This window comes from Stegastes partitus, unplaced genomic scaffold (assembly GCF_000690725.1).
Source record: "Stegastes partitus isolate 25-593 unplaced genomic scaffold, Stegastes_partitus-1.0.2 Scaffold1329, whole genome shotgun sequence".
In the NCBI taxonomy this organism is placed as follows: Eukaryota; Metazoa; Chordata; class Actinopteri; family Pomacentridae; genus Stegastes; species Stegastes partitus.
This window is the reverse complement of record NW_007579060.1, coordinates 1-16,181: the sequence shown is the minus strand read 5'-3', so window position 1 is coordinate 16,181 and position 16,181 is coordinate 1. Positions and strand designations below refer to the sequence as shown.

Genomic DNA, 16,181 nt, shown 5'->3' with positions numbered 1-16,181 from the left:
CAAATCATTCATGCCCACATGTGCAATGTTTCGCTTTCATCTACAACTCATCAGTGCAATGTGTATTTTACCTTTTATGCAATGTCTCATTATCATGTGTGATCGTGCTTTACTACCTGACTGTCATTGCCAGTATTCTTTCTTTCTATTTGAGTTTCCATCCATCCATCATCTATACACCGCTTAATCCTCACTAGGGTCATGGGGGGCTGGAGCCCATCCCAGCCGACTTAGGGTGAAGGCAGGGGACACCCTGGACAGGTAACCAGTCTATCACAGGGCTACACTTAGAGACAGACAACCAAGCACACTCACATTCACACCTACGGACAATTTAGAATCACCAGTTAACTTCAACATGTTTTTGGACTGTGTGGGAGGAAGCTGGAGAATCCGGAGAGAACCCACGCTGCACGGGGAGAACATGGAGACTCCACGCAGAAAGATTCCGGTGCCACCACTGGGACGCAAACCGGCGACCTTCTTGCTGCGAGGCAACAGTGCTACCCAACTGCGCCACCCTGCAGCCCCTATTCGAGTTTTATTTTCAGTAATGTACTTTACTTATATCTTATTGCTTTGCTACCAGACACTGCATTTCTTAATTTTATGTGATTTCCTAACAATAATAAATTTCCTTTAGGATTAATGAAGCCTCATCTTATCTTGTCTTGTCTTGTCATGTCTTCTCTTATCTCTACTTTACACCAACAACAAATTAACCAATGAAAGGGGAAAAACATTCAGAGTCTACATAAAGGAACACAATATTCAAGTGCAAATATAAAAAGTTAGATGGCTTGTAAACGTATTACTCTTACCTAAAGGAGGAGTTTCACATTGAGCTTCCTCGCGTCCATTCCTAACCTTTGGATGTGGTGACAGCTGGTCAAAGCTAACAAGCTGCTTCATGTTTAAAGTACAGGTAAGAGTCAATCTTCTCATCTAACCTACAAAAGCTGATGCATAATTCCCAAAATTCTGAACTAACTAATAGATCTGACTGCTTCTTCCTCTGGCAGTAAATCTCACATCAGGGTCCAACAGTTGGCATCGACTCTCCGTTCTAATATTCACACCTTAATCAGCTGTTGTGACATTTTTATCTGAGCAATAAACGACTCTTGATAAAATGACATATTAGTGGCTCGGCTCGCGCCCAGCTTGTCGTTTTTTCCCCTATCCTTGTTTCTCGTCTTGCGGCCCTGCTACTTTCAGGACAGATTAGATTTCTCGCCATGTGAGCGCATCTTTTCGTATTTCTTTTCATTTAATGTGGAGTGTTTTGATACAGGTCGCATTTATCTTGTTATTTCCAAAACACCATATGGTTCATTAGAAGAAATGATGAAATGCTTTAGCAGTCACAGTGACCACATAGTAATAAAAATAATAAAAAAAAGACATGTTTACCTGCAGAAATCAAAGCTGCACCGACGGAAAAAATGCAAATTAAAAGACCTCAAATTAGTGCTGGCAACACTGTCTGATTGACAAATTATCTGTCAAAACTGCAATTTCATGGATTAGCACTTCTGGGTTTGTGAGGAAGTTTTGACAATTCTAGGACGTTTGTGATGGATGATGTGAGCAATTTGTTTGTGCACTTTTTCAGCGCTTGTTGGCCACTGGTCAAGTGTTCCAGTCTCGCAAATCTGCATTTGGGCCCCGTGACAAAATGCAGTCACATTGAAGTCCTTTAGAAAATCAATGTGATTCCTCATCCTCTGTTCTGTGTCTGACCCTGACCCCCTGACCTCCCTCGAGGAGAGGGGCAAACAAAAAAAAAGAGCTTCCCCGCAGAGGTCAAGTAAGTATCACATTGCTGAAGCAACAACAAACAGCACGCTCTGGTCTGCACACAACTGTGTTTACGATTCAGCAACAAGAGCACATTTTTAAAAATACAGCAGTGACAGCTTTTGGCTTCCTATGTAGGTCAAGTAGGAATAATTTCTGCTGAAAAAGATAATTACATATTTAAATGGGGAGCAGGATAAGGTGATAGATGGCGGCGGCATCGTGGCGGATGTGGGGAAAAAAGGTTTGTCGTGGAGGTGGGAACCGGGTGAGGGTGGTGGAGGGATTTGCACTGATGGATGTCCAGTTGCTGGCCACATCAGAAGAGCCGGTGGGCAAGCAGACAGCAAGTGCTGCTCCCCTCCCCTCTAATCTGTGCCTGGGTAATCAGAAACACATGGCTCCCCATAATGACTCCAGTGTTGTCCTGTGAAGTAGAACAAGGCTGTGAGGGTCACATATATGTATGTCACTGGTGTGTGAGGATACACACTGCTAGCATGGAAAATATACAGCTGACACTTTATTGCACTGCGACCCACAAATACTAAATATATGCTGGCATCCATGTACGAGCAGCTTCTGCCTTTGTAGGCTGTTATCAAAGTGTGTCTGTGTCTCAGAAAGGTGCCAATAATCCTGACCCAGCCTCTGAGTCACAAAGCAAATCTGATGCGGTGTGAAAAACGGGGAAATGTTCCCGCGGGCTAAAGGCGAGTAACTTTGCAACAACATGTGTTTCTGTGACTGGTTTTGGCAAGAAAAAAAAAAAATGGAGTGAAAGTTTGCGTCTCAAACAACAAAGCTGCTGTAAGCTACAGTTCGTCGGTCACATACAGGACTGATTGCCGGGACAGCTGGGGTTCACTGCATAAAAACATAAGCCATCTGCTTATTTTCCTTGGGTTTGGGCAGACACATTGGGTCTTGTGATCATTTTCCGTCCCAATATCTCTCTTTTCTCCAGGATGGAGTGAGTGAGTGAGAAGCAGAGAGAAGGGGGGGAAAAAAAAAAAGCAAAGAAAAAACTTTGGGTCAGCCTGTGGAATTATGTGAAAGCTGAAACCTCAAGCCACATTATGAAGTCTGAAGTCCCACTTTACTGCACAGATAGCGGATGGATGGGTGTGTGAGGAAATAAAGGACGAGGGGAGGAGGGAGTGAATGAGGGAGAAGGAAAATAGGCTACGGAGAAGGGGAGAGGGTTTAGAAGAAGAAAGAAAAAGAAGAACGGAAAGGAAAGGAAAAAAAAAAAAAAGCATCTGACTGATCTGCTTTCTATTAGCCATCCAAATCTTCTCCCCTAATACACTCGTTCCTTGGAATTATGCTGACAAAGGGGGAAAATCCAGGGCAATTTGAAGTCCCAGACAACTGTTTGCACACCCATCCATGTGAAAGAAAAGAAGAAGAAGAAAAAAAACTCCATCTGGATGGAACGAGAAAGAGACTGTGGCTTAATTACATTTCTGGCTATCCATATTCATTTGTCTGTCCACATTTACAGAACCAGTCATGATGAAAGCTGTGTATATGTGTCTTCCAGAAGTCCCACATGTCCCAACACTGGCACAGTAATGATGCATCAGCTCGGCTCCGAGCGGTTTGAGATGTCACGGGCGCAGCAAAGTGGGTTGAGGCAGAGTAAATAGTAGTTTTCAGGCTCATACGTTGACTTAAGGCACAGCACAGATAGACTTATCCATCCCAAACTGAGGCCTCCTCCGGTTTCAGCTCTTTTGACCTAGTTTCAGCACTTCACCAGCTTGTCTGAGCATCTATTTGGGAGGTCGGCTTGTTGTGTGGTTTCCTCTTAATTTGCGCATTAAGAGCTGCCTATTTTAGCTCCGCGCCAAATGCGAAGGGAGTTTGGGGGTCTGTTATAACGACAGTCTTAAATCCCAGAGTGTGTCGACGTCTCTGGAAATCGATAAACGCACATTTGACGCCGATGCTGTCCTCCCCCGCCCCCCGCCCCCACCTCCATTCTGGTTGCACGCTGACCTCAGTTCTCGGCGGTTTTGGCTCAAGAAAAGCACCGGCTCCATTTCCAGTAAATGTCATTTCATAGTTACTGCATTTCCACAGGGCTGAGAAACAACATTTAACATGTAAGAAGGACTGCAATTAGACAGCGTTTCTCGCAGACAGCGCGTCGACAGGGGTAAGAGACAAAAACAGCATTTTCAAATCTCCTCTGGCCATGTCTGATGCAATGAATCAGCCGGGGAAATGACAGCGTTTTAGGAAATTGTGCCGCAACAGACACAAATGTATGTCAGAGAACAAAAAGCTGGGAAAAACATCAAAACCTCAGACTCCCGATGTTTTTTTCGAGAAATAATTAGTGCAAAGTTCACAAACACTGTAAGTTTTTTTTTTTTTATATGACTACATCAAGCCTTGCCTTTGTCTGCATGCAGCTAATATGCATTGCTTTCCACTGAATGCTTCTTACAAGCTTAATCCACTCTTCTACACGGACACTGAAAAAAAAAAAAAATTCCTTTTGACTCAGTCCACGGTTGAATTAATATTTTCAACCACTTTCAAGTGTAACTTGACTCCACTTTCTTTCTGCTTTGCATTGCAGAAAATATTTGTCTTTTTCCCCCTCACTCATAAATTTCTTTCTTCCTCTCCTTGCAGGGACTGAAATGGCTACCAGATGTGGTTCCAATCTGTTCCTGTTTCCATGGAAACACAGGGACTGGAATAGGTTTTTTGAGTCCAGGGCTTTTGGCTGACTCATAAGGGCCTGAGTTTTTAAAGCCTTTGCTGTTTCTACAGACATGGCACGTTGAGGGCGCCCCAGTTCCAAAGTCGTGTTTAGACTGGCAGTTGTAATGTCGCTGAGCCCCCGTCCCACACTCTGAACCCTGAGCCTTTGACCAGGCTTTGTGTTATCCCGTATCGTCGCTCTATTTTGTGCTTCTATGTGATGGCGCCAAGGCGAATTTAAATTTCACGCATCAACATTCAAAACCAAGTCAGTAAAACAAGCAAAATATTGCTCTTAACGAACTGTAGAGAGAGAATATAAAAAGGCAGAGTTTCACAGTTCCCCCATTAAAGTCCATTCACGAGGCACAGAAATCCACGAAAAGTCCGACACACGCTCAATCAACACAGTTTATCCCTGAAATGCTGCACGGCGATGACACGCGATGCACATTTCCAATCTGTGACTTTCCCACAACATGTCAAGGATGAAAAGCCAGAGAACATGTGTTGGTACGCTCAGCTGAGAATCTTCTCCATCTGCGAGTTGAGGACGGGCAGATGGAGGCAGTTGTGTCAACATTCCTCTCTATTCAGGCAATAAATCTGACTTCAAGCCTGTTGTCACATGAAAAATGGGATGATTTTGGAGGAAGGGTGCGGATTCAAGTACTGGGTTTGAGTGACAATCGGTAACGGGAGTTAAAAATCGATTTGGAGACATCAAGGATTCTGTGGTTAAGCTGGACTTCAGACAGGTACAAAATACTGGGCCAACAGGAAAGGCATAAACCAGATCCACCAGACTAAACAGCCAGTCTGGAGCCATTCTGGCAGTACAGCATAAGCATGCTAATGCTCTCATAATGGCATTGTTTACATACTAATGGTTAATATCAACCATGTTAGCTTAGCATGTTAGCATGCCGATTTCTGCTAATTAGAACTAAACATTAGCTCAGCAGGTCATGAACCTAATCACTGGACAAATTTCAGTTTTCTTCAAGCCGAGCGTCATTCAACAAATATTGTCTTTAAGGTGGTCCATCATGAATCTCTGTGCAGAATCTTGAGCCGATGCTTTAGCAGAAATTTCAAATTTTTAAATAAGCATCTAAAAAGTCATAGTGATGCTCGAGGAAAAGTCAGGGGCTCACCAAAGCCATCAGGGTCCATCCTCACTGGACCATGCGTGTATTATATTGCAATCCATTTAAAAGTTGAAGAGACATTCCATCTAGACCAAAGGGTGGACTGAGCAACATTGCTATCCCTAGAAGTTTGTTCCTTGTGTCCAAACAGTACTTGATTAAATTTGGAAGGGAGATCATCTTTCTAGAATTACCACAAGCAAATTTAACACTGATTTGTTGTCAGTGTCAATACAAGGTTTCATCAATATCTCTCCAACTGTAAGGTTCTACAGGCTCGATCGTACGACTTAACACTTTTGTATGGATAACACATGTACACAGTAAGTGAAACACCATGTCGAAAGAGCAGAATCCAAAACAAAGCCACTTTGCCTTCTGGTTCCAATTACCCATCACATGACCTATCCATCCATCCCTATATGCATCCATTCATCCTCCTTCACTGCCTTGTGGCCCAGTGTTGGCTACATCCCTCTTCTCCCCTCCGAAAGAGGACACATATGCAGCGCGTGATTAACTCCTTAGCACAGACTTTCCACTGTTTTTCCTCCAATGAAAGGAGCTCTTGTGCCCCCCCCCCACCCCATCCCGATCCTGAAGGAGCCAAATCAACAGTCCCCTGGTTCCCTCAGGGCTCTTTGAAGAGCCGCTGTGACCGAATGACTCTGCAGGACTCCTGCCTCGTCCCCGAGACTCTGCAGCCCGGTAGCCCACAGTCACAGGAAAAGGGTCAAATATCAATCAGCATCCTAATGAATCTCTTTGGAGAGTACACTGGATGATTTATGCGGCGCACTGCTCAGAATATGCTTTTTCAACTTATTGCTGTCGTAGGATCGTAAACTGGAAGCAGACACTGGGAACAGAAGCCAAGGAGAGGTCGCGACCCCCTGAGAACGAACAGGCGAAGCGAATTAGCATATGATGACTGTCACTGTAAATTGATTAAATGAGGACTGGTTTTTAAGTTCTGGTTTGACTATAGCTACATGTATTGCTTTGTTTTTATTATTATTATTCCAAAGAAGTAAATGAGGAAACACCAATTTAATGACCATACACAAATGGTAATCAAAAGTTACTATAAACAAACCACAAAAGACAAAATATACCTTACAGATGGTTTTTTGCAGCTTTTCAGGCCCTTTCTTTACAAAATGCACTGTAAGCCTATAAAAAAAACAGGCACGGGCCAGTCACTTCATAATTACACAATATTATGGTTTTAAGTATATGCAATTGTTTCAACAGTGGTATTATAGCAGTATTGTACAATCCTTTTCTGTATGAGTTAGTTTCTTTTTTGTACGGGAGGCAATAATAACAAATGGAAGGAACAAGAAGGTTACAGATTTCCTCTGCAGCTATTAATGCCATATAATTACACTCTGCGTCATGCAGTTAAGTGTTACACAAACAATAACATCAACAGAGAACAATTACAAAGCCAATGTAAACTTTACAGGAGGAAAGTACTCATACTGCAGGTTTGCTTCAGAGCCAACATACAAAAAAAAAAAAAAAAAGCAAATACAACACGAAAGCCAGTTCATCGACACCGAGGAAAACAGAAGAACCTAAAAGGTCATATAAGCACAGCTTACAAAGATAATAAAAAAGTACACAATGTATACAAGTAAAAAAAACAAACAAAAAAAAACAAAGAAATGTGTTGTACCTTGATAAAAACACATAACACCAAGACATTTTTTTCCTCCAAATTAGCTGTGAACATATTCTTCAGCTCAAAACCTGCCAATTACACTTTAACAGAACTTCCTACACACTTTAATTTATCATCCATTGTTTTAAAGCTCATGTCGTGAGTGCTACTTACTAAATAGCCAGCTGAAATAAAGACGTTTATTTTTTTCCCCTCTTGACAGAATTGGCCTTTTTTGACTTACTTATTTTAGAACACTTGAAATAAACACTGGCATTAGCTTCTTTCGCTTAAACTGATCCACAGTTGAGGCACATTTTAATACTGGAGGCACAGTACCATTTAGTCTAACAGTCTCAGCCCAAAACAATGACATTAAAACACCTTTTTTGCTTCGGCATGAATCTGCCAGCTTGAGATAAAAACGATCCTTGAGGGATAAAGCATCGTTGACAGGATTTTTTTTTTTTCCCACACAGTTCCCCGACGGCATAAACAAATTCATGTGAAATGAGAACAATTCAAACGGTGATATCGACCTAATATTCTGACTAAACTGAAAGAGCACAGCGGCACATGGCAGACTCCTCCTGCAGTCTGATCTGCAGGGAAATGCAGCAATTATTCAAGCAAAACTATCCACGGCCTCTGATTTACAAGGAGGATATTGTCCTGCCTTCTTAAATGCAGGATGTGAAACTGCAGATGTTCCTCTATTACAGGGAAAATAAGTGAATTTGAAGTGATTTATAATCATGACACAAAGTGAGGACATAGGATAGCTCGGGGTTTTTTTTTTTTTTTTGGTTTAGTGGTTTAGCTGACTGACTGAAACGTACAGTAAGAGCACATTCTGGTGATTTGGTTTTAGCAGAAGTATGAAGGAGGTTTTAAACTGCCCTTTTTTGCAGAGAGATCGAAGAGCTTGTTTGGCATTTAGCAAACCATGTCTGACAGAGTTGGACGACGGAGAGCTGAGGCCTAGAATATTTATGGATGGAAGAACAATGAGGAATTAAAGATGTATCGTAGTACGGAGGTCCAAAACGTAGCATGATCAGTGTACCTCAGGGTGTCAAATTTAGAACAACATCCTAATAACTTGGAGGGTGAAAGAGGAAGAAAATAAAAAATACTTTCATTGCTAAACATATTAGCCGTGTTTCCATACACTTGCCGAGAGACTTTGAAGCAAGAAGAATAAAAATATGACTTGTTTCGATTAACTGCTTTGAAAAGCATAACCTGGGCAAAGTAGTGCCATCAGAAAGTGTTAAAATATGCTACTAGAAGAAGTCAGAAACAAAACCAGTTCTTTGCCAACAGCAAAGGAAAACCTTGAACAAGAAGAAAAACAAAACCTTGCTCATATATAAGAAAAAAAAATGGATAGAAGTCTGTAGAATTGTTTTCAAGTGGGCACGTTTTAAGACAAAAAAAAAAAAAGTGGGAACAGCTCATCAGTCATGTGAATTAAATGTCAGAGCAAAGTTGTTCCCATCAACCACTATGTGCATTAACTCTTTTTCGAAAGTCAAAAACCGCCTCGAGCAAATGTAAGACGTTTCCATCGACATTTTCCAACGCGATGCCTCAAAATGCGCATAAAAATACATTATGGAAACACGGCTAATGACATCCAGCAAATCTCGCTGAGAAAGTTTTGCTCTTAGCTATCAATATTCCAGTAGATCCTCATCTGCAAAGATAACCTTGACATTAAGACTGAGGATTAAAATCTTAAGCTGGTTTACGTGGAGAACTGAATCTCTGCATGTTGGTCCATCCGAATGAGAATAAAAAAATTAATAAAAGAATAGCTTGCAATCCTCAGAGGATCTAATTTTCTGGTTATTTTTAGTACCTTTAGTACCTGTGGAGAGCATACATAAAAATAGCTATTTTTCTGACAATCTGCAAATTACAGTTACGCAACCTCAAAAGCAATCCATATATAAATATAGTGGCGGGCATACTGCAGAGGAACAGAGATGAATGAACTTTGGATTATGTTTTTTGCGCCACTGTTCTCACAGTCGTGTCCGGCTTAGCCACAGGATGTGGTGTGAGGTTGATACATAGTTGTTACACAAACAAACAAACAAAAAAAAAGGTTTCTTGAAATGAAATACATTGGTGTATAGAGGTTATTATAGTACGCCGCATTGATACAACTCAGTTACGGTTTAAAGCATTTCTTACTCTTGACTGGTCCTGGAGTCACAGCACACTCACACAGACAAAAAAGTTTAGATTCCTCGATTGAAAAACTACGTGGTGGTTCACCTTTCAACAAAATCATTTTAGTCTTCTGGAAATCCATCACAAATTTTGTGCAATTTGTTGTCAGAATCACTTATTTGACAACCTGTGGTGGCATAATGGCTGTCTTTGGCTGGGGTGTTTTACTTTCCGGTGTATCCAAAGTACCCTCTTTGCCTTTCTTCCTGGGTGGCTTTTTTATTGGAGTCTTCTTTGGCGTAGGATCCGACGGGTCCCCTGCCCTGGAGCCGTTCAAGTCCTGCTTCTCCGGGCTCTTGGCTTCGGGGGTCCCGAGGTTGGTGGCGACGGGCGCCACCATCTTTTGGAGGCTGCTCGAGGTCGGCAGCAGGGGCTTGTTGGACCCCTGCTGGCTCAATCCGCTGGAGGCCGTCCTCTTGGCTTTCTGTGGAGGTGTGGGCTTCTCCCGGGTTCCTTTGGGTGTGGAGAGGCCGTTGGTCTTAGTCAGTCCTGTCCCCTCATTCCTGTTGATGCTTTGGGTTTTCTCCTTGAGCTGAGCGGCCAGCAACGTGGCAGCCTCCGAGTTCATGTGAGGATGGATGACCTTGGGGCTCTTGGGCGGCTCCTTGGGGGTCTGCTTTGGACTCTCAACATTCTTCTTCTCAGATGAGGAGCTGTGGAAGTTACTAATCTTCTTGAGGGCATTCTGAACAACACCATTGATGTGCTCCATGTGGCTGGGACTGCTGTGCTCGTCCCCAGACTTCTTACCTCGCAGAGGTTTGTGTTTGCTGGGGGAGCCGTTCGCATCTGCCTCCTTCCCCTCCTGTTTCTTCTGCTGCTCACGATTCTTTTCCTTCATTTTCTGCCGCTCTTCGCTCTTGGAGGAGCCATCGCTGGAGCTCCTCTTTTTCTCCTTCGACACCCCAAGTGCCTTAATTCCTCCCTGCTGCTCTGGCTGAGGGGTTCCTGTCGTATTTCCGTGTATCCATGACACCTTTGGCTTCGTGGACGGGTCTGGCGGCCGGGGTTTGGGCTTGCCAGGTGAAGGTGGTGGCTTCCCATTGCGCTTGGCCTCTGGTGTGGGTGTACCATCGCCGTCCTTGCCGCTGCCCTCATCCTCCTTGGACTGCTTGGAGAGGCGGGCGATGCGGGCGTAGACGGCTGCAGCTGTGGACTCGGAGCCGCTGGTGGAGCCTTCGCTGTCGGAGGACTTGAGTAGAGGCTGCTCGCTGCCTTCTGGTTTGGCGATGCTTGTGTCTTTCAGCGAGGTGTACTCCCCTGCATCGTCTTCATCGGGGACGGCCTCTGGCTTCTCTGCTGCTGGGCTAGGGCTCCGTTTCTCTTTGGTTTCATTTGTAGACTCTGGGGATCGTTGGCAGATCAACAGATATTAGTCAACTACTTGAGGACTTTGGTAATAGAGCCTTAAATGGTCTGTTATGACCAGTAGCTAATGGCTTCTATGCCGTATGCCTGCTGAGCCCCTGTCTCCTAAAACTTACCTATACATCCAAACTGAATAGACCTAAGTTTCATTTTCATTAGTTGTCACTTTGGTTAAGTTTAGACACCAAAACTACATGGTTTGGTTTAAGAAAATATCCTGGTTTGGTTACAATAAACCCTTTCATAACACATCTAAAGTTTCTTCTCCATTTTCTGGGTTACCAGGGTGGCAAGTTCCATCTAATATATGAATGACTGGCTGAGAAGGAGCGACAGTAAAGTAATAACATAAATGGTAAAGATATGTTGATATGAAACTTTAAGAGAACATAAATTTTAAGAGACGGGCTAGTTTTGTCAACTTTTAACACAAATAATATTGCTTGTGTCACACAGCCACTTTTCCAACTTGTCAATTCCCTTCTTGTGCGACACTCTTAAAAGTCTCAAACACAGTTTACGTGGTTTGAGTTAAAACACGATGTTGCATAAACTTAATATTATGTGCAATTTAAACTCAACTATTCAAATTTAAAACAAAACTCAGGTTTTGGTAGCTCCATAAAATTGGCTTGATAATTAAAATTTTCCCTTCCCTACTTGCTTAACACTAAAAAAATATTTTTTTTATTTTATTTTTTAAATTTGCTGATTTAAAACGTACAAAACACCTAAAAATCCTCTTGAATACGATGGAAAAACTAGTTGAAACTACTTATTTTTTTAATGAATATTGTAAAAAGGCTATTTATGCTACCAAATGTTAAATAAGTAGTAATTTAAGATATCTTTGGTTATGGAGAAAAAAGCTAATTCCTAAACTAAAAAAAGTGTAGTTCATTGGTTGAACATAATTTCACTAGAAGTCGTCATAACTTAAAAACTGTGTTGGGCCCAAACAATATTTTTTATAGTGCACACCATGTTTTAGCATTTATATCAATCCCATAAAAACAATTGTGTGCAGCAAATCAGTCAGTGAAGACAATCAGTGAATAATGATAATAAAATAGAACAACTTAATAGTAGAGAACAAAAAACAAATGGTAGGCTGTAAATCTGAAGCTTCTGAACAATGTCTATTATCTGTGACCTTCCCAAATAGCATTTCATTGTGTCCTTCATAATGAGACATTTATTCCTGTTAATGCCCAACAGGAAAACACTAACACACATGTTATCTAAAGATATCTCTACTATTTAAATTGCTAATTCGGATGCTTGTGCTGGACTGACTCCAATACAAAAGCCCCTATCAGTGCAGCTCTAATCCAAAAACCTTTCATGATGTTTTCAGGTATTATTTTACGCCTGAGGCTTTTTCCACTCAGACTGCATTGTTTCAAAGTCCTTGAAACATTAATAGGGAGAATGTGAACTCCACCGAACCGCTACGTGAGCGCTAAAAAGCCATCAGTCAAACGAGCGCCGAACAAAAAAATCCCCACAAATAAAGCCTTATTTGCAGTGTCATGCGTCCAAAATAGAAACCGATGGAACGGGGGTGCTTTCCACCAAACTTCAAGTAGTTAGTCACTGTTTGGATTCGTGCCACATGCTGACTTGACCATTCCATTTCCTGTTTATACTTGACTTGTTCTCAAAGCTAAACCTGAACTCAGATGGCTTGTGATTAAAAGCCGACTATCTCCGTAATGAGATTTGCAGAAGTGTGTGACTCACTGCACGGTCAAAGCGAGCAGCCCGACTCCTTCAGAAACATGTGCCTATCTGTATGTTACGGCCCCTCTGTGCCAAAGACAAGCTGTGCGCCATTCCAGATAGCTAAACTGTTTATTTACTCAAATGATGACTCACCTTCATGGGGAACACAGTAAACTGGGCCCTCGTCTCCGCTCTCAAAGGAAGAGAAGGACTCCTGGGACGACCAGGACGAGGGGGAGGGCTGCTCGGCCACAGACGGCGGCTCGATGAAGCTGCAGTTGAAGGTGTTCTCCGGGTCGTGGTGGGCTACTGTGAACAGAAAACAAATGCAGAAGCCAAAAGGTCAGTCGGAGGGTATTGTACTGTGTTACAAGAACAACAGTCTGTTCTCACTCAGTCGCACAGCGGCGTCGAGGAAAGCGTTGGTTTAAGTGAGTGTGCAGAAAAACTGGGTTTTATTGGTTTTGCATGTGAGAAAACTGAGGCTCTGACATTATGGGTTCTCCAAAAACAAATGCTGATATTTTTAAAAATTGCTGCTCACACCCACAGCTGATTAGACTCAGATTTTTTTTAAATATTGAACTTCATTCTAAGCAGGTGAAAAGAAAACAGAAGAATTTCAAAGAAGCTCTTAATCAAAACCACGATTAATGATGCTGCTTTGGTGGGTCAGCAGCTCTACTGACCCAAACCATCCGTCCGGTTATAGGAGGAATCAACCAATGCATTAGTCTGTTAAAAGCCAAGATACAGACAAGATACAAGAAGAAAAAGGGAATCTCTACATCTACTGGCCTGTACACATTCTCCAAAAAAAGCAAACGATCCCATTGAACCCTTACATACTGTTTGACAGCAGCATAAACACCCTAACGTTATTGTTTCAGCCTAAAATTTGATGACTTCTCCTAAAAATATACATATAAATGAGAATATTTTATATTTTTTATACTTGTACAGGTGCCACAAATTGTTGTACTTTGAGGCTGTTCTGGTCAAATTTGACCCAAATCTAATGAAACAGATTTTAGATCCTCCAGCGTTGGTCAAAACAAGGAAAAAAGTGGGTTTTAGGAACTCTTGAGCCGGTAGCAAAGGGAGACATTAATGTCGAACACCATCAGCTGCTCCTTACTTCTGTGTTGGGCTGCAGGCTGGATTTGGCAGGAGAAAATGTCACTGACTCAAGACTGGTACCTCCCATGCCATTTTTGTGTTTTCAGATCTTAGACAAAATAGGTAGAAGATATTTTTTTCTCCAAAAACAAGTGGTGTAATATCTAAAAAATTGCTTTTTTTGCCCTCTGACACTTTAAGTAAGGATTAATTATCTTTTTATTAATGTCAGAGTGGCTATTTATACATTCTAAATAGATCTGTAGCTCAAAATGTGGTACAGAGAGTTCCATATTGTGAAGGCACAGAACATGAACAGTATGTAAGGGTTTAAAAATCATGGGACTGCAACGAATAGTATAATTTCTGATAAAGAACTGGATTCTAAGTCGAACTGTTGCGATGTCATGCAGTCTTTTCTGCTCTTCTCTAGTATTTCGGTGTTCGGCCAAATGAGCCACAAATGGTTCTTTCGTCATCTTCCACTGAATCCTCTCCCTCGAATGTAGGTCAAGTCGTGTTTCTCTCCCTCCTGCTCTCTCAGTCTTCAGACGCCGCAGCATTCTGCTGACCCTTCACTCTCAGGACAGCTGCGGTTTCTGGCGGACACTCTGGGTTAATCTTCCCATCATGAACGGCGCAGTTTTGGCCCAAACTGCGCTGGGCGTTAACTCGACACGACCGACCACATCAGATGCTCGTGCCCGGTGACACATGGGTCCATCCGTTTGTTTAGACGTCAGATAAACCCTGCATGGAAGGAATCTCCCTAACTATACCAGGACCCCGGCCAGGAACAAATCCTCGCTCCTTAGCTGTTGTTGTTTGACTATAACTAAAACGATGTGCTACTTTACGAGATCTACAGCTGGATTTTTTTCAGACTCGACGAAATGCAAAAACACTGCTAGATGAGAAAGCGCGCTGAGCCTGCGTTTCAGCTGTAAAGCCGTAGGAAGCCTGCATCGCTCAGATTTCACACAGCTTTTTACATTTTCATTACATCTCCCGTTGTTTAGCATTACATATATGCATGCAATTTTGAAATGCTCAAAACATGACATTAAAAAGCAATACGGTCACAGTGCATTTAGCAGATGACCTGTTTAGAGGTTCCTCTCGCCATAAAGCGTAAACCAAACATGTCTGGTTTATTTTTCATCATAAACCAGTCTGATGTTTATTGTCTTGCTTCCCGCGACCATCCATCTGGCTCGCACCATGTGACTTTCGGTTGCTTTCAACTTTTTTTTTCCTCAAACAACAGCCAGATTTAGTCATGTTGTTGTTGCTGCTTCTCTTGTGTTTTCTCTCGTTTTTTTCTGGTTTCGATTTTAGCTGAAGGATGCTGTTTTAAAGCAAGGCATCGTGACTCATTAATCTTTATTGATACCACTAATCTGAAGCAATTGTTTCTTTAAAAAGATTCCCCTACATTTTACCAAACCCGAGTGGTCTGAACCTCCTGAACAACATCTTTGAGCTTGGGAGTCTGTTCTGTTACTTCTGGGAAGGATAATGTCAACACAGGTGCAACACGTCTACAATAAGCCAGTACAGATGTGTGTAAAAGGGTCGAAAGAGCCCAAGAATAGCATGTATTCTGATATGTAGAGGGGACTTCCATCCAAGGACACCCACTTATGGGATTATTTAAGGATATCCTGTTTAACAGAAGATGCCAACCTGCTCTCTCTGTATGTATAGCAGGACGAATGTGGCTACAAAAAGGACTCTGAGGCTAACGTGAAACCGCTATCTCGATTGGATTAACTGTTAAAGAGAAATCAAGCTCGTCTGAATGTGGTATATTAAAAACAATCCAGTATATACAGAACTCAGCGAAATATTGACCCGGAGATGTACTTGATAAACACTTTTTTCTCAAATTTAATGAGGAACACAGCAAATAAATAATGCAAATAAGAAATAAATGAATAAGTATGTGCTCTGTATGCACTTTTGCACTCTTGCTGTGCAGCAGCAGGCAAACAGGCAGAGACTCGGAGGAATGTAAAACAGCTAACCTATGCAAAGATTTCAGTCATGTTAGTCAACAAGCTAACACATGGGCATTTTCCGAGATTACTTCTATGCAGTGATGAACAACTGCTGCCCTTGAAAGCTGCTTCCTCCAGACTGTGGGGCAGATTGCTCCGCAGACTGGACGCCACTGTGATCCCTCCCTACACGGAGGCCAAAACACAACAGGGCATTATTGACCCGTCCCAGCTGCAGAGCCTCCACCGCCACAGTTGCTCAGTGGGGCAGCACTAGTCGAGAGCCTAAAGAACTGGGCGACAACGCCAGTTCAAATACCTGGTGCAGCTCTGGAAGTCTTTGCATGGAATGACTCACTAATAATAACAAGAATCAATGTGTTTTAGCCT

General features: G+C 42.3%; 1 protein-coding gene across 1 annotated transcript; it reads right to left on the bottom strand.

Annotated features, from left to right (window-relative positions):
* Window positions 1–6,643: 6,643 nt before the first annotated feature.
* On the bottom strand, window positions 6,644–12,981 carry LOC103369780 (scavenger receptor class F member 2-like; the record flags this gene model as incomplete). The annotated part of the gene is made up of 2 exons (XM_008298584.1): window positions 6,644–10,923; window positions 12,826–12,981. Coding segments are annotated over 2 exons (1,385 nt in total), but the record flags the coding sequence as incomplete, so codon positions are not given.
* Window positions 12,982–16,181: the final 3,200 nt, after the last annotated feature.